Genomic DNA, 22,781 nt, shown 5'->3' on the forward strand with positions numbered 1-22,781 from the left:
ATTCAATTTCTTAAGAAGATATAGGACTATTTGGGTCATACGTTTCTTTGTGAATTTCAGTTACTTGTGTCTTTTAAGGGATCAGTCCATTTCATGAAAGTTGTCAAATTGCCCTTTTATGTTCCATCCTTCCTTTCTGATATTGACAGTGTTTTCCTCTCTTTTTCTTAGTCTGATTAGAAGTTTATTAAGATCGAACTTTTCAAAGAACTGACTTCTGCTTTTATTATTCTGCAGCTTTTGTGCTTCTACTTCATTGATTTCTGCTCTTACTACCTTCAGTGGTGTTTATATTCTTCTAGTTCTTCAAGGTGGAAGCGCAGATGATTTTTTGAGAACTTTATTATGTTCTAATATAAAGCATTTTAATGTTGTAAATTTTCTTCTCTGCTGCTTTGCATCCCAGGAACTCTGATTTATTTTTATTCAGTTCGGAATAGTTTCTAGCTCACCTTGAGACCTCCTTTTTGTCCAATGGGTTATTTAAAGGTATGTTTGCCTGCTGTTAATTGATACAGTAATTTAGCATTTTGTATGACTTACATTTTATTGTAAAAAATTTCAGATTTTTGCTAACGTGTGTTTTATGGCCCAGACTATAAGCCTGTGTTGGGGAATGGTCCATGTGCACTTGATCTAGAAAATAGATGAAAAAAATCCTTAACAAAACACTAGCAAAAAGAACCCAGCAATATACAAAAAGAGTATAAGTGGGTAATACATCACGGTCAGTGGAATTTATCGTGGGTGTGGAAGGCTGGTTTAACACCCGAAAATCAGTGTAATTCTCCATATTCGCACACTAAGGAAAAACGCAAAAAGAGCGGGACAGAATCCCACATCCATTCATGAGGAGAAACTCAGCAAAACTAGAAATATAGAAATCTCCGGGGTTGCGTGGGGGCCAGGGCCGGCGTGGGTGCCCCACAGGCCGGCGGGACCCCGACCACGCCGCCCGCCCTTTGCTCCGCCCCTGCCCCTCGCTCCTGCCCAGGTTCCGCCCACACCATTCGAGGCCCCGCCCACGCCGGCCGCGTCCAATCGGCAGCCCGCTGCCACGGCGGAGCGCCCCCCCGCGGGTCTCTGCGGCTCCTCCCAGGCTTGAACTTCCCGAAAGACAGCCGAGCGGCCCAATGAACTCTCACGACGGCCGGAGCGGCCCACTGGGGGGCCAATCCGGGAGCGGCGCGGGCAGGAAAGGCGGGACTTGGTGAGGCCCCGGAGGAGGTGCGGGCTGTTTGCTGGTTGCTAGCTGCCGCCGCTCGTCCCCCTCGGCTGCTTCATTGTCACCTCGGGCCTCGGTGCCGGCGCCGGGGCGGGGGGCGCGAGGTCGGCGGCCCAAAGCCCGGGCCCCGCGCGTCCCAGCCAGGCGGGCCCGCGCACCCCTCGCCTCGGGCCCCGCAGGCCCCGCGCCCGGGCCGGCTCGCGCAGGTGAGGAACGTGCAGGTGAGAGGCCCCTGCACGGCGCGGGGGCCCGACCCAGGCGGGGCCGCTTTCGGCCTCCCGGTCCGCAGGCTCCGGCCCGCCCCGTGAGCCCAGCCCCAGGGAGACGGGGAGCCCTGGGTGAGAGGCTGGCGGGGCGGAGCGGCCGGCGGAGGCCCCAGACCCCAGACCCCCGCTCCACGCGAGGCCCCGCTTCGGGAGCAGGCGAGGTCCGGCCTGGGGTCCCGCGGGGAGGCCCGCTCGCCGCCGCCGAGTGGCCGGGCAGGGGGCAGCCTCGTCCCGCGGGCGAGGCCGGTCCGGCCCGGGGAGAGGGGGCGTTTCACCCGCACAACCGGAAACGCAGACCTGGGGCGGCGGGCCTGGTGATGGCGGGGCCGGGGCTGCAGCACTGACCGTGGGCACCGTGGGTGCGTGCCCGCCAGAGCCCTCGGGGCCCGGAGGGCTGGGCTCACTCCCCTGGGGTCGCCCTGGTGCCCGCTCGCCCACGGAGCTCACGGAGCTCACCACTCGTTTCGAGCGCCTGTCCCAGGCCAGCAGCCGGGCCCGGTGACCGTGGCCGTGGCCGTGGCCGTGGCCAGGTGGAGCAGGAGAGGGAGGGCCTGTGACACCCCGGGGAGGGGCCCAGGCCGAGGGCTGCTGGCCGAGTCCGAGTCCCTGTCCTCCGGCCGCAGGGAGGCTGGTGGCTGGGGCAGAGGGAGGGGCAGAGGGGGCGTGAGGAGGCCACGCGCTCCGGGTCAGCTCTGAGGGGGAGGCGTTTGGACTCTGTTCTCTGTGCCTGGGGGCCATCAGAGGTTTTTTTTTTAATGTATTTTTATTGATGTCAGAGAGGAAGGGAGAGAGAGAGAAACATCCATGATGAGAGAGAATCACGGATCGGCTGCCTCCTGCACGCCCCCCAACCTGGGGATGGAGCCCGCAACCCGAGCACGTGCCCTGACCGGGAATCGAACTGTGACCTCCTGGTTCCTAGGCTGACGCTCATCCACGGAGCCAGCCGCACCGGCCGGGCCCAGCGGGTTTTAAGGCCAGAGGTGGCCCTGTCCCCGTAGGCCGTGTCTGTGCTGTTCATCGCTCGCGGTCCTGCTCTGGGCCTGGTTTGGGGGAGGAGGGGCCCGCCGCCTTCCCAGGGAGCTTGGGGGCAGCAGGCCAATGCCCCAGGCCCCCCGGGGCCTGGCCAGAGGCGGCGTGCACGGACCCGGTTCTGTGGGGGGCTCATTGCACTTCTCCTCACCTGCCCAGGGCCCTCTCGTCCACCATGAAAGGCTCCCAGGCCACCAGCAGCCCCCCCAGGCCCCCCGAGGGCAGCCTGGAAGGCTTGGACCTGAGTCTGACGGGGCTCCCTCCACCCATGTCCCGACGCCCCAACAGCGCCTCTGCCGCCAAGCCTATCGCCCGCTCCATCTCCGTGGCCACAGGCAGCGAGCCTAAGAGGAAGGCGCTGGTGAGTGCTAGAGCTGGGGCCTCCGGGGTCCCGGGCCTCGCACCTCACGGGGCGTGGCCATCGGGGGCATCTGACTCCGGGTGAGCTCCGCACCTCAGCAGCACCTCACGCCCGTTGCCCCACCCAGCCCCGTGGCCTCCTGGAGAGCAGGAAGGACCAGGCGTGAACTTACAGAGGGCGAGGCCAGGCCCTAGGCCTGCCGGGGCCAAGCTCGTGCCAAGTTCCCTCCCTCCATCAGCGCCGGGGTTTGTTTAAATGCGCACGCAGCGGGCTGGCCGGCGGGCTGGGGACAGGCTCCCGGAGGCCTCGGGGAGCTGGCGGGCAGGCTCGCTGGCTGAGCTCCAGGCGCCTGCGGGGGGTGGGGAGGGGGGGGGTCCCCTTCTTTCCAGAAGGGAGGCTGATGGCGGCCCTGCTGCTCCTGCCACCCCCCCCCCCCCACCGCTCCCCCTGAATCTGCTCTGCGCCCCGCACGGCGTGAGCGGGGAGCCGGGGCCACGGTTGGTGGTGTCTCTTTGCAGGAGGCCACGGGGCCCGGGAGCGCCAGGGCCATCAACAACCTTCGCAGGTCCAGCAGCACCACGCAGGTCCACCAGCCACAAGCCAAGCAGGCGTGGGCCGGCCCCCTCAGGTAACCTCTGACCCCCTCTGGTCACCCCCACTTGCTTCTGTCCTGCCTCTGTCAGCCCTTCTTCCGGCCTCACCAGGGTGGGCACTGGCCGGACAGTGGGGCCTGAGGTGCCCTTCATTCGGGCCAGTCCTGGGGGCAGGCAGGTCGCGTCTGGACCTGTCGTCCCTGCGCGTGGAGGTGTGGGCTCAGGGCCGACGTCCCCTGCCTACTCGCCCCTCTTCCGGCGGCGCTGTTCCGGGGGGTCGTGGCCACGGGCAGGGCCTCGCCCCTTCCAGGCTCGGCTGTCGGGCCAGGAGCCGGAAACGTCACCTAAGCCGTCCCCGCTGTGCTCCTGACTGTCCCTGCCTCCTGTCTGCCCAGGCCGGCGGAGCCCCCCGACTTCCTGACGCTCTTCGAGAGCAGCCCCGGTGCGAACCGGAGGCCGGCCAGTGTGAGCAGTGCCTCCAGCGAGAAGGGGGCCACGTGGAACATCCTGGTGAGAGCCGGGCGGCTGAGGGGCCCGGGAGTCGCCTGGCTCCCGCTCTGTTCTGCTGCCCCTGTCAGGGGGCAAGGGGGTGCGCAGCCCTGACCACAGCTTTCCATCTGGAGCGGGGCCAGCCCGCCGGGCTGTGAGTGAGGCCGTGGGGCAGGGAGGGGCTGGGCGTCAGCCGCGTGCGGCTGCGTCTCTTCTCGGCTGAAGCGCGTCTGCGTTCACCGCCAGGACGACCAGCCCCGGGCCCTCCCCTCGCCGCCCGACGCCCGGAGTCCCTATGCCCTGGACGCGCCGGCGGGCCCACGGAGGAGAGAGGGCACCGTGTCCCTGGCACCCAACTTCACTGCCAACAACAGGTGCGCCCTCCGCAGGTGCCCCGTGGCCCACCCACATGGGGCAGGTGCTTCGTCTTGTTTGTGGCCAGACCAGAGCGCTCTGGAGCGCGTGAAGGAGTGAGTGAAGGAGGCAGAGAGAGAGAGAGAGTGAGAGAGCGTGAACGAGCGAAGGAGTGAGGGAGTGAGTGAAGGAGTGAATGAATGTGAGTGAGTGAAGGAGTGAGCAAATGAATGAATGAGTGAATGAATGAGTGAGTGAGTGACTGGCTCTCCCCGAGGGCCCCCAGGAGGGGCTGCGAGGGCGTGTCTTCACAGGCAGGCTCTGCGCGGCCCCGGCTGGGGCTTCCGTCTGAAGAGGCCAGGCCGGGGCCGGGGAGGCAGGGGCACACCGGCCGGAGAGACTGGGGACCTGACCCGCCTCCGTCTCCCGCAGGAGCAACAAGGCGGCCGTGGGCAACTGCGTCACCACCATGGTGCACAACAACCACGCCCCCGCGGACACCGCGCCCAAGAGCTCCAACCGCGCGGCGCCCGCCCTCAAGTGAGGCCCGGCCCGGCCTGGGGAGCCACCTGCTGCCGCGTCCCCCCAGAGCGCCGGAGGGGGCGCAGGCCGGGCCTGGTGGGCGCACGCTCACGGGTGGGGTCCCTCTGAGGAAGCCGCAGCCACCCCGTGTGCTCAGGGTCGGCCTGGGTCCTCACGCACCTTCCTGCTCTGGGATCGGTGACTTCTGAGGCCCTTTGGCCTTTTCAGTGAACTGGGTGCCGCCGGACGGGCACTCGGGAGGCCGGTGGCTGTGGGACGGGGCCGGCCCGCGGCTCCCCTCGGCGGCGGCGCCTCCTTGCAGGCCCAGGGCCGGGGCGGGCAGAGGGCCCCGGGCGGTGAGTGGGCTGGGCTGGCGCCACGAGCCTTTCTTCCTCTGCCTCCTGTCAGCAACCTCGTCAAGGCGGCCACCCGCGAGGGCGAGGGCAGCGGCTGCGGGAAGCCCCAGAACGCGGCCCGGAACAGCGCGGGGCCCGCCGGGGGCCTGCTCAGGCGGCGGGAGGTGACGGAGGAGGAGGCCGAGAGGTAACCAGGCTCCGGCGATGGGCCTTCCCCCGTCATGGCTGGAAAGACACACGGTCCTATTGCGTTCTCCCGAGGCGTCCGGAAAAGGCAGATGAGGGGGCCGGGCCGCGGCGGAGGGTCCGGGGTGGACACGTTGTAGCAAAGCTCAGGCTTCCTAGCGCCTGAAGCAAACTTGAGGAGGCAGTTACGGTCGAGTGGGAATGAGCTGAGAACCGAAAACCCAGCCAGCACCTCGGGGCAGCCCAGGGACCTGTGGCGAGTGCTGGGCGGCGGGGGGGGGGGGGGGGGGGGGGGTGCTCCTGCTGGGGCCCGGCCGTGCGTCCCTCTGGGTCAGGAGCCGCTCAGTGACAACCTCCCTGGCTGGGGTCACCGCCTGCCGTCCCCTAGAGCAGGGGTGGGAACGTCCGGCCCACGGGCCGTACAAGGGCCTCGAAATCATTCGGCCTGGCCCTGCCAAGGCAACCCCGGGTGGAAGTCCAAACTCAGAGCGCCTTCCCCTGCCCCTGCCCTACCCCTGCCTCTACCCCTGCCCCTACCCTACCCCTGCCCCTACCCCTACCCCTGCCCCTGCCCTACCCCTGCCCCTACCCCTACCCTACCCCTGCCCCTACCCCTACCCCTGCCCCTGCCCTACCCCTGCCCCTACCCCTACCCTACCCCTGCCCCTACCCCTACCCCTGCCCCTGCCCCTGCCCCTGCCCTGCCCCTGGGAGCTTTTCCAGCAGCATTAACCCGTGTGGAGTGAGTGATGTTACAAACATCCAAACAGCTCTGGGCAGGAAGGCTCCCCTCCCCCACCTTAGCACGTGGGGACCCCTGTGTGCCTGTCCCAGCAGGTGACTGCCCATCTGGCGCTTTGCTTGTGCCCTGGCCGAGCACCGAGGCTGAGGCTTCTTGTTTAATCAGCTCCACGTAGTAATGTCCACTGAGTAATGCCCACGCCACGTAGTAATGTCCACTGAGTAACATCCACGCCACGTAGTAATGCCCACGCCACGTAGACCTGGGATTGTGAGTGGAGTCTGTGCGGGCAGGGCCCTTGGCCACCTGAGCAGAGGCCGCCGCTTGGGGGCCCCACTGGGCCTTGGGGGCCCGGGAGGCTGTTGCTCAGCCGCTGCCCTCGGGGTCCTGAGTCCGCTCTCCGCCAGGTTTATCCACCAGGTGAACCAGGCCGCCATCACCATCCAGCGCTGGTACCGGCACCAGGCCCAGCGGCGCCGAGCCCAAGCCGCCAGCCTGGGACACCTGCTGGCATCCAAGCTGGAGGTCGGTGTGGGTGTGAGCCGTGCCGGGGCGGGCGGGAACCTGGGGCCTCAGACGGGGTTTCTGGGGCCCACACCCGTCGGGCCCCCCTCCCCCCGCCCTGAGCCGCTCCCTCGGTCCCTCGGTCGGCAGGGCCTGGGTGTCGGGAAATGCCGGCCGGGTCCATCCCGGCTGAGAGGTCCAAATCGGTTTCTGGTTTTGGGGCCCCTGCTCCGTGACGCAGAGCCGTCCCCTCGCCCGAAAGAGCCACGAGAGGGTAGGCTTGTCTCCTGCGGCTGCAGAACCCCGGCGGGCGTCTGCGGGGGCGGGTGCCGTGGGAGCTCACCCCCGGCCGGCGACGCCTCTCCCAGGGCCAGCAGAGGCGGCAGGCGGAGGGCGACCTGCTGGGCCTGCACCGGCAGAGGGAGGCGGCCCGGAGGAAGGCCCGCGAGGAGAAGGCGCGCCAGGCCCGACGGGCGGCCATCCAGGTGCGGGCTGAGGGCCTGAGCAACGGCGGGGGGCGGGGGGCGGGGGGAGGGGGCCGAGTGTGGAGGGCGACCGCTGTCCTGTGGGCGGGCTGCTCGCGGGGGGGGGGGGGGGAGCGGAGGGCGAGGGTGGTCCTGTGGGCGGGCTGCTCACGGGTCGCCCCGCAGGAGCTGCAGCAGCGGCGAGCCCAGAAGTCCGGCCACGGGACCCAGGAGGCGGGGAAGCCCCGGTCGGCCCAGGAGCCTCCCCTGCGGCCAGGAGACAGCGCTCAGCAGACCCCCAAGGCCAACAACACGGGTGAGTGGAGAGCCTGCAGCCCTGCCCCCCCCCCCACCCCCGCCTCCCGCTCTGTCCCCAGGCTCCGGTCCCTGAGTGAGCTGGGGCCCCTGCTGCCCAGGGTGAGCTCCCTCCCCTCCCCAACCCCCCCCCCCCTCCGTGGAGGAGGGCCTCGCTGTACGGCACCCAGGCTCTGCCCCTCCCTCCTGCCCCACCTTCTCGAGCCGGACACATGGGACCCACAGAGCAGAGGCCAGGCCCCGTGTCCCCTCTGCTCCCCGAGGCCTCCAGCCGGCCTCTTCCCAGGGCCCCCCCGCCGGGGTGCCGACGCCCTGTTCTGCTTCGCAGGGGCCAGTTTCCGGACCCCGGACCCCGAGGACCCCTGCCCGCCTGTCCCCGACACCTCCCCAGAGGCCCAGAGGCTCCCGGACGGCAAGCCGCAGGTGTGGTCACAGCCCTTCCGCCGGCCCGCCCCGCCCCTCCCCTCCCCTGCCCTACCTCTGTCCCTGCCCCTCCCCGCCCCTACCCCTGCCCCTCCCCTCCCATCCCCTCCCCTGCCCTGCCCTGCCCCTCCCCGCCCCTACCCCTGCCCCTCCCCTCCCATCCCCTCCCCTGCCCTGCCCTGCCCTGCCCTGCCCCTCTACAGCTGTGGTTGCTCAGCCAGGAACGGCTGCTGCACCGCAGGGAAGGGGTCCCTGGTGGCTTGGGGTCCTGCGGGGTGGGCACCGATGCCCTGGGGTGGGGCCCACAAAGCTGGAAGCTCAGAGGTTAGGTGGTGGCCAGGCCCCCACACCCCCCGCTCAGCCGCCCGTCTGTCTCCCTGGAGGTGGGTCTGGCACGCCCGGTCCTCGTGGCTGAGTGGGCGCCCAGCCTCGCCCACGGTTCTCGGGGGCTGTCGGCCTCTTAGGGCCGCGCTAGCTTCTCCCGCCCACCCGTCTGCCTCAGGACGCCAGCACCCAGGACGCGGCTGGGGAGGCCCTGGAGACGGGTGGCCCTGGGGGCAGGGCCCAGTGCAGGGCGACCCTGGACGAGCTGCTGGACACGCTGCGGCTGCTGGAGGAGGCGCCGGAGCCGCTGCCCCGCCCCAGGGCCTACCACAAGGACAGATACGCCTGGAGCGACGAGGTGACCGGGTGCCCTCCCCTGGCGCCGCCTCACCCCTGGGCCCCTCCTGCTCTCCTGGTCCCTAATGAGGACCAGGTGGGTCCTGGCGACCCCGTCACCCAGGGCATCTGCGGCTTAGGGCCCCCGAGTGACCCGGGGGGGGGGGCGGGCACTATCTCCCTCAGCCATGCCCTGCGAGGGCCCCTGCTTCCCACCCAGGCCCAGCTGCCCTCCCCTCCCCCTCCCCCCGTCCCCTCCCCCCGTGCCCTGCCCCGGGGCCCAGGAGGTCCTGGAAGGCCAGCCGAGCCCCTCCCCAGGAGGACGATGCCAGCTCCCTGACGGCCGACAACCTGGAGAAGTTGGGGAAGCTGAGTGCGCCCGCCGGGCCCCCGGAGGACGGGACGCTGCTGTCGGAGGCCAAGCTGCAGAGCATCATGTGCTTCCTGGACGAGATGGAGCAGTCGGGGCGGGAGCGGCCGACGGACCCCCAGGTGTGCGGGTCCCCAGGGGTGCGGGTCCCCAGGTGTGCGGGTGCCCAGGCAGGACGGGTGGCAGATCCCCCGGGACCGGACCTCCTGACACGGCGCGTCCTCAGGGGCTCGCGCTGGAGGAGGGGCCACGGCGCCTGGAGTCTGCGTCCGAGGTGAGCGCGTCTGTGATGCGGCTGAAGCTGGAGGTGGAGGAGAAGAAGCAGGCGATGGCGCTGCTACAGCGGGCGCTGGTGAGCACCCCGTCACCCCCACCACGCCCTCGCGTCCCCGCCACCATCACTCCCCCATCCTCACGCCCCCGCCGCCCCCACGCCCCCGCCGCCCCCACGTCCCCGCCGCCCCCACACCCCCGCCGCCCTCACGCCCCCGCCGCCCCCACGCCCCCACGCCCCCGCCGCCCCTACGCCCCCGCCGCCCGTTACTTGTCACCACCATCTCCGCTGGCGCCTGCGTGGGCCGTCGCCGCCTCTGCCCCAGGCTGCCCTCCGGATGTGGTATGAGTGCCCCCTGAGTGGTCCTTATCTTCTGGGGCCCCCTCCCCGCACCCCCAGGCGCAGCAGCGGGACCTCACCATCCGGCGGGTCAGGGAGACGGAGAAGGAGCTGGGCCGGCAGCTGCGGCAGCAGAGGGAGCACTACGAGGCCACCATCCAGCGGCACCTGTCCTTCATCGACCAGGTGAGGCCGCCGGGAGCCGGCACAGGGCGGGGTCAGGGCCCCTGGGGTCAGGGACAGGGTCAAGGTCAGGGACGGTCAGGGACAGGGCCTCAGGGAGCTTCTAGGCCCACGGCCTCCCGGGCGGGTGTGTCTCCCTCTGGAAGTGGGCAGTGTCTCCCCCGCAGGGAGAAGGTGTCCACCGCTCGATGGGCTAGGCCCGTGGTCGGCAAACGCGTTAGTCAACAGAGCCAAATACCAACAGGACAACGATTGAAATTTCTTTTGAGAGCCAAATTTTTTAAACTTAAACTTCTTCTAACGCCACTTCTTCAACATAGACTCACCCAGGCCGTGGTATTTTGTGGGAGAGCCACATCAAGGGGCCAAATTGCCACATGTGGCTTGCGAGCCGCCGTTTGCCAACCATGGGGCTAGTCCAAGGCTCACAGCCCTGCCCTCTGGCCCAGCATGGCGGGCGGCGGCAGGGTCAGGTGGGCAGGGCGCACCAGCTGGGCCGCTCAGGACCGACGGGGGCGGTGTCCGCAGGAGACATGACCCCCTGAGTGCCCACCGCGCCGCTCCGGAGCCGCTCCCGTGCTTTCTGGGCCGCTGAGTCCTGGGCGGCTGCGCCTGGTGGCAGCTGGAGGCCCCGTGAGGGCTGCGAGCTCCCAGCTCCCCCTGCGCTCAGCCTCGCCTCTGCCTCTGCCGGGTCCTATTCTGGGCAGAGGCAAGGTCTGTGCAGAGGGAGGGAGCCCGGTGGCTCCAGCCGTCGTCAGGAGACTCCACTCAGCTCTGGGGGCCATGGGGGCGTGGAGGGCGGTGACAGCTGTGGCCCCTTGACCTTGACCTTGACCACAGGGGCTCAGCGGGGTGGCCCAGCCCCAGCTGGCGTGCTGGCCCCCGGCAGGGGGAGAGGCACCATCCGGTGTCGGGGTCCCGCGGGCGGGGCCTCACCTGGCGCACCTCCCGCCCGATGCAGCTGATCGAAGACAAGAAGGCGCTGGGGGACAAGTGCGGGGCCGTGGTGGCCGAGCTGAAGCAGGGGGAGCAGAGGCGCCAGGAGAGGGAGGCCCAGATGCGGGAGCAGCACGCGCTGGTGAGCGGCCGCGGCGCCCGCCTGCAGACCACGCCGCCGAGCCCCTGCCCGGCCTCAAAGCCAGTCACGGGCTGGTGCCGGGACCTGGTGCTGGGATCGCAGGAGCGTGCGGTGCCCGCCCCGACAGCCCGCACTAGAGCCCCAGCGGTGCGGGCGGGCGCCTGTCCCCGCCTCCGGCAGCTCCTGCCCACGCCCGTCTTCTCGCCGGTAGGAGATCAAGAAGCTCAAAGAGCTGATGAGCGCGACGGAGAAGGCGCGCAGGGAGAAGTGGATGAACGAGAAGACCCGGAAGATCAAGGAGATCACGGTCAGAGGTGGGCGGCGGCCGAGAGGACGAGGGGGCAGTTCACGGCTGGGGGAGGGGGCGCGGGCTCGGGCGGTGCGGGCCCACGGGGCCCTGTGGGCGCTCGGCTGGGCTCAGGTCTCCTGCCACCTGTCCCGTGGCTCCTCCCCTTAGAGAGCGGGTCCCAGTGCACCCTCTCCCCAGGGCTCCCTCCTCCCGGGAGCCGGGGTACTGCCAGGGCCCCCCACTGGCCAGAGTGACGGGGGTGCTGGCGGGACTAGCCCTGGCGTCACAGGGGTGAGGACTGAGGGTCCCTGCAGCGCTGATGGGGAGGGCAGGGCCAAGGTCGGGGTCCCTGCAGTGCTGTGCTCCTACCCCGCCCCCCCAGGCCTGGAGCCCGAGATCCAGAAGCTGATCGCCAAGCACAAGCAGGAGGTGAAGAAGCTGCGCAGCCTGCACGCGGCCGAGCTGCTGCAGGCGGACGAGCGGGCGGCCCAGCGCTACGGGCGCCAGGCGGAGGCGCTGCGGGAGCAGCTGGAGCAGGAGAAGGAGGCGCTGGCCCAGCAGGAGCGCGCGCGCACCCAGCAGCGGTGGGTGTCCCCCTCCCGGCGCCCCACAGGGCACGGGGGCCATGGTCCGAGCAGAGCTGGGGTGTGCCCGGAGCCTGGAGGGGGTTCAGGACCCCCAGATTGAAAATGGGGACCCAGAGCTGAGCTGCGGCCCTGCCCACGAGCCGGGAGGGCAGCAGCCACACCAGCCGGTGCCGAGGGACCACGCCCTGGGCGGCAGGGGGTGGCCGGGACGGTGGGTGCTGAGCGGGGCTCCCCTGCCCCGGCCGCGTCCCCAGCCGTTCCTTCCTCCGCAGCTTCGAGCAGCAGCTGGAGCAGGAGCAGCGGGACCTGCAGCAGCTGCGCCGGCGGCTCTACAGCGAGGTGGCCGAGGAGAAGGAGCGGCTGGGCCAGCAGGCCGCCAGGTGCTGGGGGTGCCCGCCGTCCACCTGCCCCCCCGCCCCCCCCCCGCCCGCCCCCCCTCCCGCCCGCGCACTGACCTCCGGGGCCTGCAGGCAGCGGGCGGAGCTGGAGGACCTGCGGCAGCAGCTGGAGGAGAGCAGCACGGCCAGGGCCCGGGCCCTGCGGGCCGAGCTGGACAAGGGGCGGGAGGAGCTGGAGCAGCGGCACCAGGTCTGTCTCCCGTCCACGCCAGCCCCACGGGGAGCCCTGCTCGGGGCGAAGGGAGACCCTGCAGGGCACGGGGGAGGGGGGGCAGCGGGGCGGGGCTGCTCTCATGGCCGCCGCCCGCCCGCAGATGGAGCTGCAGGCCCTGAAGGAGCAGCTGGAGGTGGAGCGGCGGCTGTGGGAGGCCAACTGCGCCAAGAAGGAGGTGGGTCTGCCTCTGGGCCTCCCCTGGGCCCGGGCCTGGTTCTCGCTGGCGGTTCACCCTGAGCTCTGCCCAGCGAGCCCCCGCCCTTCCCCCAAGTGTCCGGAGCACCAGCGGGGCGGCGGCAGGTCCAGGTGACCCGAGGGGAGCGCTCCTCTCCTCCCTCCCCAGCTTAACTGCCACACTCAGCCAGCTGCGGGGTGCAACTGCCCACTGCCCTGGCGACCCCCCGGTGGCCAAGCAGCCCCGGTCCTGCTCCCACAGCCGCCCAGAGGGCTCCCTGAGCCTGGGAGCTAGCAGGGTCAAAGGGCACCGTGTTAAACTTGCCGAGTGTCCAGATATCCAGTGCCCACCCTCATCTGAGAGGCCACCCCCCTGATGCCCTCACCCCAATCATGGGGCGCCCGGCCACCCTCAGCCCCAGACGAGGCCCTGTCATGTGTCCGGCCCCCTGCCGGCACCCGCTGCGCCCCTCGGTCTCCCACTGGGTCCCAGTGACTGGCCCCTCCCCTGAGGACGGACGGAGCGCTCCCCTCGGGGTCACCTGGACCTGCCGCAGTCCCGCTGGTGCTCCGGACACTTGGGGGAAGGGCTGGGGCAGTGCTGGGCAGAGCTCAGGCCCCCTCCGCCCCCACGAATCGGCCTGGGCCGCCTCCCGCCACCCTGGCCATCCCCTTGGAGTCCTGCCTCCCCCAGGAAGCGTGGCTGCTGAGCCGGGAGCAGGAGCTGAAGGAGGAGATCCGGAGAGGCCGCGACAAGGACATCGAGCTGGTCATCCGCCGGCTGGAGGCTGACATGACACAGGCCCGGGAGGAGAGCGAGAGGGCCACCGAGAGCCGGTGAGCTGGCCCGGGCGGAGGGCACCATGCCGGCCGTGCGGGGCGTGGGTGGCCTGACTGGCCGCGCCTCCTCTGCAGCGTCAAGCGCCTCCGAGACCAGCATGAGGCGGAGCTGGCGGCGCTGGAGCAGGCGCAGCGGAGGCTGCAGGACCAGTGCACCGAGCTGAAGGGGCGGCTGGCGGAGGCCGAGGGCGAGGGCGCGCGCCTGCAAGGCCTGGTGCGCCAGAAGGACAAGGCCCTGGCCGAAGCGAAGGCGGTGAGCGGGCGGGCGGGCGGCCTGGCCCTCTCTGCCTCCGCAGGCTCCTGTCCACCTCGGGCTCCGTCCACGGGCACGGGCTCACGGCCCCTGCCATCCCCGCCACCAGGTGAACGAGCAGCTGGCGGGCGAGCGGAGCGGCCTGGCCCAGGTGCTCCGCCAGGAGTTCGCCGACCGGCTGGCCACCTCCGAGGAGGAGAACCGGCAGGTCAGGGCTGAGCTGGCCGAGCTGCGGGCGCAGCAGCGGCTGGAGCTGGAGCAGCTCCGGCGGGAGAAGCAGGCGGAGCTGGAGGACGTGCACGCCAGGTGGGTGCCGGCCCGAGGGTCGGGGAGGCGGCAGGGTGGGGGTCGCAGCTCCAGACAAGGAAGAAGCCAGGCGTCCTGTGGGGGCCGGGCCAGGCGGGCGCCCCCGTGCGTCTCCACGGGGAACTCCCAGCCCTGCCTGGGTGAGGCGGGTGCTGTGCAGAGGGCGGAGGCTCCAGGTGAAGAGTGAGACCCCACAGCCCGGGGCCCCATGGTCCCCTGGATCGTCTGCCCGCCTGTCTGCCCACCACGGGCACCCTGAGAGGCGACGTGGCACAGCCAGGTCCCTGCTGTGGGTTCTGACCCACAGGGGCTGGTTCTACGGGGTCACAGCTCCTGTCCCCAACTCCTACGGACAGCCCAGTGCCTGCAGTCAGCAGGCGGGGGCGGGGGGGGAGAGCAGGACAGGTGCCCTCCTGTTGTTGCGGGTGGAGGCCCCCCCCAGCCCCCCAGCTGGACTCGGCTGCAGACCCCCCGAACCCGCCTGCGTCCACAGGGTGAAGGCGGCCCTGGCCAAGAAGGAGGAGGCCGTGAGCAGCCTCCGGAGGCAGCACCAGGTGGGTCCGCGGTGGGGGGGGGTGGGGGGGGCTGGGAAGCGGGGGGCGGGGGGGGCGGCCCGGCCTGACCGCAGTGCGTGTTGCAGGCCGCGGTGAAGCGGGCCGACCACCTGGAGGAGCTGCTGGAGCAGCGCAGGCGGCCACTGCCCAGCGCCAAGTGACGCCCCCGAGGCCCGAGACAGGACGGGCAGCAGCGGCTGGCGGGTCTGGGGAGGTGGACCCGCCCCCTTCCCTCTGCCCGCGGGCCCTGCGGCGAGAGCGCCGTGGCCGCCTTGTGACAGTAAAGGGCTGTTTCTTAATTCTCCGCGTCCCTGCCTGTCTCTCCTGGGTCCTCTCCGCAGAGCGGTCTGGGGGCAGGGGGAGGGGACCCCAGGTTCCCCACCTGCCCTGCCACCCTGGCTCAGATCCGCCTTCCCAGCCTGGCCCTGGCTCGGCACCGGCACACGCATGCCCTCACCCCCCACCCCCCCCCCGAAGGAGCTCCGAGCCTCCTTAAGGAGGGGAGCCCACTGGGAGGGGCGGGAGGGCAGTGGACGGGGCTCTCGGGAGGCTCCCGCTCCCTTTCTGCTGGCCGTCTGGACGCGCTGCCCCGGCCGGGGGTGTGGGGCCCAGGCCGCTGGCCAGGAGCTCCCTCCTGCTCGCACCGTGTGGGGGACCCACTGTTGTGGGGGAGCCGCGCCCTCTCTGTCAAGGGCCCTGGGGGCTCTGCTCTTGCTGGTGTGAGTCCCGGCACAAGTCGCCCTCAGGCCCGGCCGGCATGGCCAGTGGTCGAGTGTGGAACTGTGAGCCTGTGGATCACGTTCGAGTCCTGGTCAGGGCAGTGCCGGGTTGCGGGCTCCGTCCCCCGTGGGGACGTGATGTTCCTGTCTCTCTCTCTGAATCAGTAAGAATATGTTTTTCCAGAAGTCGCCCTCAGGCCCGCTGCCACCGGGACGTGGGGCCGAGTGGGCTCCTTGGGGGCCCCCCTGGGGTCTCGGGGCCTGGTGTCCTCTGCGCAGAGGGCTGGTCCTCCTGGCCGGACAGGGGTCCAATGATGGGCAGGCGGGGCTGGCGGGGCTCTGGGAGGGTCCGAGCTCGGCCTTGGGCTCAGCCATCGAGGGGTCAGGGAGACAAAATGGGCGGAGGGGCCCCAGCACAGGAGAGAGGCCGGGAGGGGCTGCGGCCTCCGGGGTGGGGGGGGGCTTAGCCACCCAGAGGCGGCTGGCAGGTGGCGAGTGGGGGTGGGGCCGAGGCAGCGGGCGGGGCTCTTCCTTAGGAAGAACTTGGGGCGAAGGAGGAGCAGGAGGAGGTGCAGGGACGTGTCCAACCCCGAGAGCATGGCCCAGGGCGCACGCCGGGGTCCCCTCGGCCACCCCTGGGGCTGCAGGTGCCCGAGTGGTGCTCACGCAGCCACTCTATGGACCCTGGTGGCCCAGGGACTGGCCGGCACGAGCCCCGAGCAGAACCCCGCTGGGGGGGGGGGGCGCGCGGCAGGGCAGCCCCCCATGGCAGCTGCAGGGAGGTGGGGACGAGGAGGCAGATGAAGGACAGGGCCACTCACCCAACTGACCCCGACCTGAGGCCCTGCCCGCCCCCTCCGACCCGAGGCCCTGCCCCCCCAACCCGAGACCCTGCCCCCCACCCCCTGACCCAAACCCTGCTCCCCCCTTGACCCGAAACCCTGCCCCCCAACCCGAGACCCTGCCCCCTGACCCGAGACCCTGCCCCCTCAATCCAAGACCCTGCCCCCCCAACCCGAGACCCTGCCCCCCCGACCCGAGACCCTGCCTCCCCCACCCGAGACCCTGCCCCCCTGATCTGAAACCCTGCTCCCCCCCACCCGAGACCCTGCCTCCCCCACCCGAGACCCTGCCTCCCCCACCCGAGACCCTGCCCAGTGCACGAGGCGCCCCACACACAGGCCACGCCCCGAGCCGTTCACTTAATGCTGGTTTATTCCCCCCTCGGCCTTCTCAGCGGGCACACGTGGACCCGCTGCCCCTCAGGGCCCCTCGCTGGCCGGGTGGGCGTGGGGCTACTTCTTCTTCGGAATTTTCTCCTTTTTGACCAGGTCGGAGAATTCTAGAGCGGGAGACGGATTTCTGTAGGTAACCCCTGCCTCGTGCCCCCAGAGCCCTGCAGGTCCCCAGGAGGTGTGCCCCCTTATGAGCAGGGACCCCACAGTCCTGGGCGCCCTGCGCCCACCCGCCCACCCGGGGCTCACGATGGAGGGTCTCTGTGGGGACCCTCCACATTCCCTTAGACTCCATCCGCCTTCAGTGGGGAAACTGAGGCACAGAGGGGCTGGGGGCTAGGTCCTGAGCAAACCTCTCAGCCTGTTAAGCCTTGTGGTCACCCACAAGTCAGGGTTCGGGGGCGTGGAGGCCTGGGGGTGAGGGTGGGCCCACAGCTGGCAGGGCGTCTGGAAGCCCATCGGTCGGCTCTGGGCTGTGCTCCCCTAACCAGGGCCTCCTGGCTGCCTGCCCTCCTGGGGGGGGCGGGGGGGGCAGGATGACAGACCTCGGGGTGCCACGGGAGCCTCCGGGAAGGCCTGCTGCCCCACAAATGCCAGTTCTCACACGGCAGCCCCCACCCCACCCCCACTGCCTAGGGCTCAGCCCTCCCCGGTCCACCTCCCTCCTGGGTCCACCTCTGATGTCCCCACCCCCACACCCCTAATCTCCCACTGACCCTCGGCCTGAGGCGGCCCAGGTGACCTTCCCCACAGCCAGCATCTCTGAGACTCCGTTTCCCCGTCTGTGATTTGGGGGGGGGGGGGGGTGCCCATCACAGATGGCTGTGAGCTTGGGGGCACGGGTCAGCGCCTGGCAGCGGGGAGCCACTCAGCTCTGCCTCAGAGGATGGTGGACCGAGGGACCCGGGTGGGGCCTGGAGGGGGCGGGGCAGGAAGGCCCCGAGAGACGGCCCGCGCTGCCCACCTTCGAAGTCAATCCTCCCGTCGCCGTCGGTGTCGGCCGCCTGGATCATGGCCTCGGCCTCCTCGTCCGTCAGCGGGGCGGCGGGCCCACTGCTGGGGATGGTGGACAGGACGTACCTGGGCCGGGCGGGCTCCGGTCAGAGCCGGGGCGTCCGCCATGCCCGACAGTTTACAAAGTGCCCATTTTACAGGGGGGGGAAACTGAGGCCCAGCCGGAGCCGGGTCCGGTGTGTCCCTGTGGCCCCGCCTCCCGAAAGGTTGGGTGGGGCCCACGGAGGGTGCCGGGTCTGCTGGGCGGTCGTGGTGGCAAGGACAGGCAGGGGCCCAGGGCCCAGCACCCACGGCACCGCCCCCCAGCCGCACGGGGGCTGTTACTTGATCTCGTTCCACTCGATGAAGCCGCTCTTGTCCTTGTCCAGCGTCTGGAAGGCCTGGCGGATGGCGCCCTCCAGCTGCCCCGAGGCCTGGAACTTCTGCATGTGCTCGAAGAACTTGAGGTAGTTGAAGGCGCCTGGGGGACCAGGCAAGGTCAGTGAGTCTCCACGCTGGCCGGGCCAGAGGGAGACCCGGCGGGTGGGGCGGGGCTCCGGGGGCGGGCTATACCGTGGTGCCTCACGTCCGTGGGCAGCAGGCCTATGTCTTTGTCCGACAGGGACGTGCCCATGGCCAAGGCCACCTTCTTCATCTGGGAGGAGAAGTCCTCGTCCATGCTGGCCCTGCAGGGAGGAGCCAGCTCAGCGCGGGCACAGCGGGAGGGCGCTCCGCAGGGACCCTGCCGCTGCCAGCTCCTGCCCCCCGAGTGACCCCAGGCGCCCGACCAGACCCCCAGCTGCCCTCGGGGCCCTGGGCTTGTGGAGGCCCCCGGGCCCGGCCCCGAGGAAGACGAGTCTGCGTCCCCGCCTCTTGCTGCCACAGTGAGGTGCTCGCCCATCTCACAGAAGAAGAGACGGAGGGTCCGAGTGGTAGGTGATGCATACAGTTCCTTCTCTCTGCTCGGGTGGCCGTGGCAACGTCTGCTCCCTCCTTGCTCCCGGGCTGTCCTTCAAGGCCCAGCAAGCCGCCTCCTCCAGAGCCTCCCTGGTGACCTGAAGCCCCACTTCCTCCAGCCAAGCTCAGGCCCAGACCCTAGGTCAGGGGGTCCTGGTCATCTTGGCTGGACGCTGACTCTGTGGGGTGTGCTGGGCCCAGGCCCATCTGGAGCTGGACTGAGGGAGGCCCAGACTCCCCATCGAGCAGGGTGACCCCGCCCCCTGTCCAGGCCCTCAGAAGGGCCGGCCGGGGGTGCACCTGCCACAGCCTCTGGCGAGGTGTGCACGTCCCTGTCCCACTTCATGCAGGCTCACCGAGGCAGCCCCCCACCGAGGCAGCCCCCCGAGGCCGGCAGGAATCCCAGCCGGCGGGCGGGGTCTGGCACAGGCAGGGCCAGCAGCCGGGACCAGGCTGTCCTGTGCCCCTCACGGCGGAGCCCTGTGAGCTGCTGGGCGCTCGGGTTGCTGTCCCCAGGGGGGGTTGGGTTCTGGGGCTCGTGGCAAAGCAGCTATTTCAGAGGCTCCTTGGCCCTCTCGAAAGTTCACGGGCGTGGAGCCTTCTGGAACATGCTCCGGCCCCGGGGGCAGCCCTGTGGCCTGCGGGTCCGAGGGGCCTGGGCCTGCCTGGTCCTCGCCCCCCACGCAGCACCTGGGGTCCCGAGGTCGGTGAGCCGGTCTCCGCCTTCCCTCTGACCCGACTCACAGCCACGCTCCCTCCCCGCACGGCCTCGTGCCCACCCCTTGCAGACCCGGCCACGCAGCTGCCTTCAGGCTGGGCTCCCGCGGGGCCGCCCCCTCCTCCTCCTCCTGCCTTCTCTGGGCTCCCTGGGCCCCCGCAGACCCCAGGGCCTCCCCCGGTCCTGTGGGGGGACAGCGCCCCAAGATCGTGGTGAGCCGCGTGGCCCAGCCACCCCTCCCCGCAGGGCTCACCTCTGCCCGCTTCCCTCGCGGCTCTGGGAGGCGTGTCAGCTGGGGGCCTTTATACCTGCGGCCGCCCGGCCTGTTGACAGCTTGGGGCTGCAGCTGTCCGCCCCCCCCGGCACTCCAGCCTGGCACTGGCTGCCCCCAGAGCTCACTGGCACTTGCACGTCCACGCCGGCTGGGCAGGCCGGCCATGGGCAGTGCTGGCCTCCCGGAGCCTGGGGTGGGGGGAGAGAGCAGACAGGGTTTCTGTCTGTCGCAAGAGGTCCACCTGCCTGTGGCCTCGTGGGGTGAGGGGGGTCGTGGTCCCCGAGGTGGTGGCTGGGCCCACCAAGGTCACGGGGGGTGCAGGGGGCCTGTGCCCGGGTCACTGGGGGCCGGGGGCCTCTCCCCCAGCAGGTTCTGTGTGTGTCACTGCAGACGGCGCTCTGATGTGTGTCTGCCTCCCAAGAGGGGTGACCAGGACGAGCCTCAGAAGAGTCCATGTGCCTGCACCTCCTTCTCCCAGAGGGTTACCCCAAAGCGCCCAGCCCCGCGGTGCCCCAGCCGGCAGGGCGGCCACCCCCCTGCACGCCCTCACACGGCGGCCTCGTCCTGGCAGCACGGACGCCCACGTGTGTGCCCCACGGGGGACGTTCTCGGAGTGTGCGTGCCGCCCGCGTGCTGCGTGGAGGACAACAGTTACAGAGGCCCCGCTCCGCCGCGGAAGCGTCCGGGAGAGGCGACAGCTGGTGCCCGCCGGGCTGGAGCGTGGGCCCCGGGGCGCTGGGGTTTGTGGGCGCAGAGCAGGCTTGATCTGGGGCGACGGAGACACCCGGAGGACACGGCCGTGCGGCCGCACTGAGTGCGTGAAAGGCCCCCGGCCTGTCCACCGGCCGTGCCGTGGTTTCCACGTGACGTCACAGAAAGACAAACGCGCCGTGAGAAGTGGCGCTTTTAACAAAGCGTGAATTAAACCCGATCACAAAGGCCAGCGGCTGGGAGGGTCTGCGGGGGGGGCGCTGCGCCCGCCCCGCCCGGCGGTGAGGGAGGGTGGCTGTCCTGTCCTCCAGCCCCGGGAAGGGGCGGGGAGTGCCGCAGACGCCTGGAGCCAGCACCTGCCCCGAGATGACAGACGGCCGGTCCCTGGCTGCCCCTGCGTTCCAGCTCTGTCCACAGCGGGCAGCCCCTCCTCGCCCGCAGCCCTGGCCCCGGCCACCGGCCCCTGCGCTGGGCTGAGCTGGCTGCAGGGGCCACGGACCACCAGAGTCCCTTCCAGGAGGCTCAGGTGCGGCCCTCGGGGGTGGGGCACTGGGCGGACGGCAGGGGGCGGCTCTCCTGGCCCCCCACCCCCACCCCGGTTCAGCCGGCACCCCAGCAGGGGCAGCCCAGTCCTGCCCGGCCGGACCACAGACACAGGGAACTCGCGTCTCTCTTCCCACAGCCATTTCCACTCAAGGACGAAGCTCCCCCAGGCCACCCACCCCACCCCCAGATCATGGGGTGTCCCTGGGGGGCTAGGGGCCCCGGCCAGGCCAGCTTGGAGCCCCGACACCTTCCCTCTCCTGGGGAGGCTCTACCCCGCCTTCTGAGGTCTCCTTGGCAAGTGTGGGTGGCCCCTGACCCCTACCCTGGGGGCACAGCTGCGGTGGCCGGCTTGTCCGGAGGGGCTGCCTCAGGCCAGTTGGGGTCCGGAACAGCCTTCCCCTTCAGCACCCCACCCCCCCCACACACAGGGGGGCGATGTGCCTACACAGGGCACCTGTGGGGCGAGTCCTGGCCAGCAGGGGGGTCCCTGGGCCCCGTGACGCCCACTGGGGTGCCCGGTACGTGGGTGTGGCTGGATCTGGGGTTACAGGAGGGACCACATAGGTGCTGCTCCCCTCCCCACGGCGTGCCCGTGTCCTTCACCGTGGAGTGGGGTGAATGGTGACCCCAAAAGACATGTATGTCTATGTCCCTACTCCCGCTGTCCTGTGGATGGGCCTTGTTTTGCTGACGGGACCAAGTTAAGATGAGGCCAAACTGGACTGCGTTCCGTTGGCCCTAAAGCCGACGGCTGGTCCCCCCCAGAGGAGAGGCCCAGGCTCCCGTGGCTCAGAGCTCCCGCGCAGCCTGGGTTCCCGCGGGGAGTTCTGCTCGCGCCGGCCGCTCCCCAGGATCTCTGGCCTGAGATACCGCGTTCAAGTGGAACCCATGGTGTTAAAATGGCCGCGGCCCCCAAACGGTCCGGCAGCGTCACTGTGATCCCCCCATAAAGCTCACGTTCTGGAGTCGCCGCGGTGGTGTTTGTTCAAGTTGCTTTTTTATTTTCTTATTTATTAATCTTCAGCGGGGGGGGGGGGGGGGGGGGACATCGACGTGAGAGAGAAACACTCATCCTTGCCTCCCACACACGCCCTGACCAGGAATCCAATCGGCAACCTTTCGGTGCACAGGATGGCGCTATGACCACTGAGCATCCCAGCCGGGCAAGTGGCTGTTTTCAGAGTTGATTGTACAACCACAGCCTCTGTCTAACTCCTCACCCCACAGAGGCCCTGCGCCCTTCCCTGGGGGACAGTCTACTTTCCGTGTGGGGTTCAAATGGCCCGGGACCCTCACATCCATGGAATCCTACATGGGTAACCTCGTGTCCGAAGCGTGTCCTATGGACCGGGAATATTCCATGTGTGGGTCTGAGGTTCTGGTGCCTCACTCACGTCACCTAATCCCGGGTGCCCCCACTCCGCCCCACACGCCCTGCAGTGGGAGGCCTCTCCCCTCGCCCTGCTCATGCCTTGGGCTTTCCTGGGTCTCTCGGCCCAGTGACCCCCTCTGTAGATGCCGCTCCAGCGAGCACCCCTAGGGTCGTGGTGACACAGGTGTGTGGCGCCCTGACCCCCACTGTTGGGCTGGGCCCCTGGGGGGCCTGTGGAGGGCTCTGGGGTGTCCGGCCTGCCCCCCTGTTCAAGGGGAGGGACACATCGCCAGGGACCTCTTACTACCCTGGAATCAGCAGAGGCCAGCACAGTGGGATCCCCAAGGTGAGCTGGCAGTGGTCACCCCCAGACTGGCAGGTCCCTCCTGCCCACCCTCAGGCCTGCATGCCCTGCTCACAGGCCCTGGGCTCTCCCTGCCCACCCTGCCGTGAGGCCCGGGGCCGCACAGCTGAGGGCCCTTCCTGAGGCGGCTCCGGGTGGGCCGGGCTTCAGCCTAGGCCGAGGGGCCTTCCAGCCCGCCCACGGGTGCTCCTGGGCCACAGCCCGGGTCTGAGGCTGCCCCGCCAGGACCGCCCTCTGGCAGCAGCCACACGCCCGCAAGGACCCTGGGTCCCCCTCCTCCGCAGGCCTGGGGGGCGCCCACAGCAGGGGACCCCTCATGTCTGAAGGAAAAAGGATGCCCTCTCAGGGCCGGCCCAGCCCCTGCCAATGACCTTGATCCCTGTCCTCCGAGGCCGGCGCCTTCCCTTCCCCGCCCGCCGGGCCCGCCAAAGCGCCGGGAATGAATGGAGGGATGGGAGGGGGTGACCCGAGGAACAGCCAACTGTCACCCCAGCTCCCGCGGGGGGAGGGGCCTCGGTCCGGCCCCAGGCCGCCCGCTCCG

General features: G+C 69.8%; 2 protein-coding genes across 3 annotated transcripts; one reads left to right on the forward strand and one right to left on the reverse strand.

Annotated features, from left to right (window-relative positions):
* Nucleotides 1-1,223: 1,223 nt before the first annotated feature.
* On the forward strand, nucleotides 1,224-14,635 carry CEP131 (centrosomal protein 131). Of its 2 annotated transcripts, XM_079797543.1 has the most exons (26): nucleotides 1,224-1,431; nucleotides 2,683-2,884; nucleotides 3,403-3,512; nucleotides 3,873-3,987; nucleotides 4,213-4,340; nucleotides 4,753-4,860; nucleotides 5,251-5,385; nucleotides 6,534-6,651; nucleotides 6,999-7,115; nucleotides 7,281-7,410; nucleotides 7,738-7,832; nucleotides 8,335-8,514; nucleotides 8,811-8,984; nucleotides 9,089-9,214; nucleotides 9,536-9,661; nucleotides 10,620-10,736; nucleotides 10,948-11,050; nucleotides 11,408-11,609; nucleotides 11,885-11,992; nucleotides 12,083-12,200; nucleotides 12,325-12,399; nucleotides 13,093-13,235; nucleotides 13,314-13,491; nucleotides 13,601-13,797; nucleotides 14,291-14,351; nucleotides 14,438-14,635. In XM_079797543.1, the coding sequence occupies exons 2-26, from the start codon at nucleotides 2,699-2,701 to the stop codon at nucleotides 14,510-14,512; spliced, it is 3,225 nt and encodes a 1,074-aa protein (XP_079653669.1). In that variant the 5' UTR covers nucleotides 1,224-1,431; nucleotides 2,683-2,698; the 3' UTR covers nucleotides 14,513-14,635. The 2 variants fall into 2 exon arrangements, with proteins under 2 accessions (XP_079653669.1, XP_079653670.1); XM_079797544.1 differs by lacking the exon at nucleotides 10,620-10,736.
* A 1,583-nt stretch (nucleotides 14,636-16,218) lies between these two features.
* Nucleotides 16,219-18,199, reverse strand: PVALEF (parvalbumin like EF-hand containing; the record flags this gene model as incomplete). The annotated part of the gene is made up of 3 exons (XM_079797642.1): nucleotides 16,219-17,385; nucleotides 17,644-17,779; nucleotides 17,872-18,199. 3 exons carry the CDS (start codon nucleotides 18,197-18,199, stop codon nucleotides 17,118-17,120), a joined length of 732 nt encoding a protein of 243 aa, XP_079653768.1. The 3' UTR covers nucleotides 16,219-17,117.
* Nucleotides 18,200-22,781: the final 4,582 nt, after the last annotated feature.

This window comes from Cnephaeus nilssonii (assembly GCF_951640355.1).
Source record: "Cnephaeus nilssonii genome assembly, chromosome: 19".
Lineage (NCBI taxonomy): Eukaryota > Metazoa > Chordata > Mammalia > Chiroptera > Vespertilionidae > Cnephaeus > Cnephaeus nilssonii.

Bases quoted from the DNA above. Each gene is read 5' to 3' on its own strand.
- CEP131 (XM_079797543.1), top strand. From the start codon at position 2,699: ATGAAAGGCTCCCAGGCCACCAGCAGCCCCCCCAGGCCCCCCGAGGGC. The intron at 3,513-3,872 runs GTAACCTCTGAC...CTGTCTGCCCAG, and splicing joins GCGTGGGCCGGCCCCCTCAG to GCCGGCGGAGCCCCCCGACT. The intron at 4,341-4,752 runs GTGCGCCCTCCG...CGTCTCCCGCAG, and splicing joins AACTTCACTGCCAACAACAG to GAGCAACAAGGCGGCCGTGG.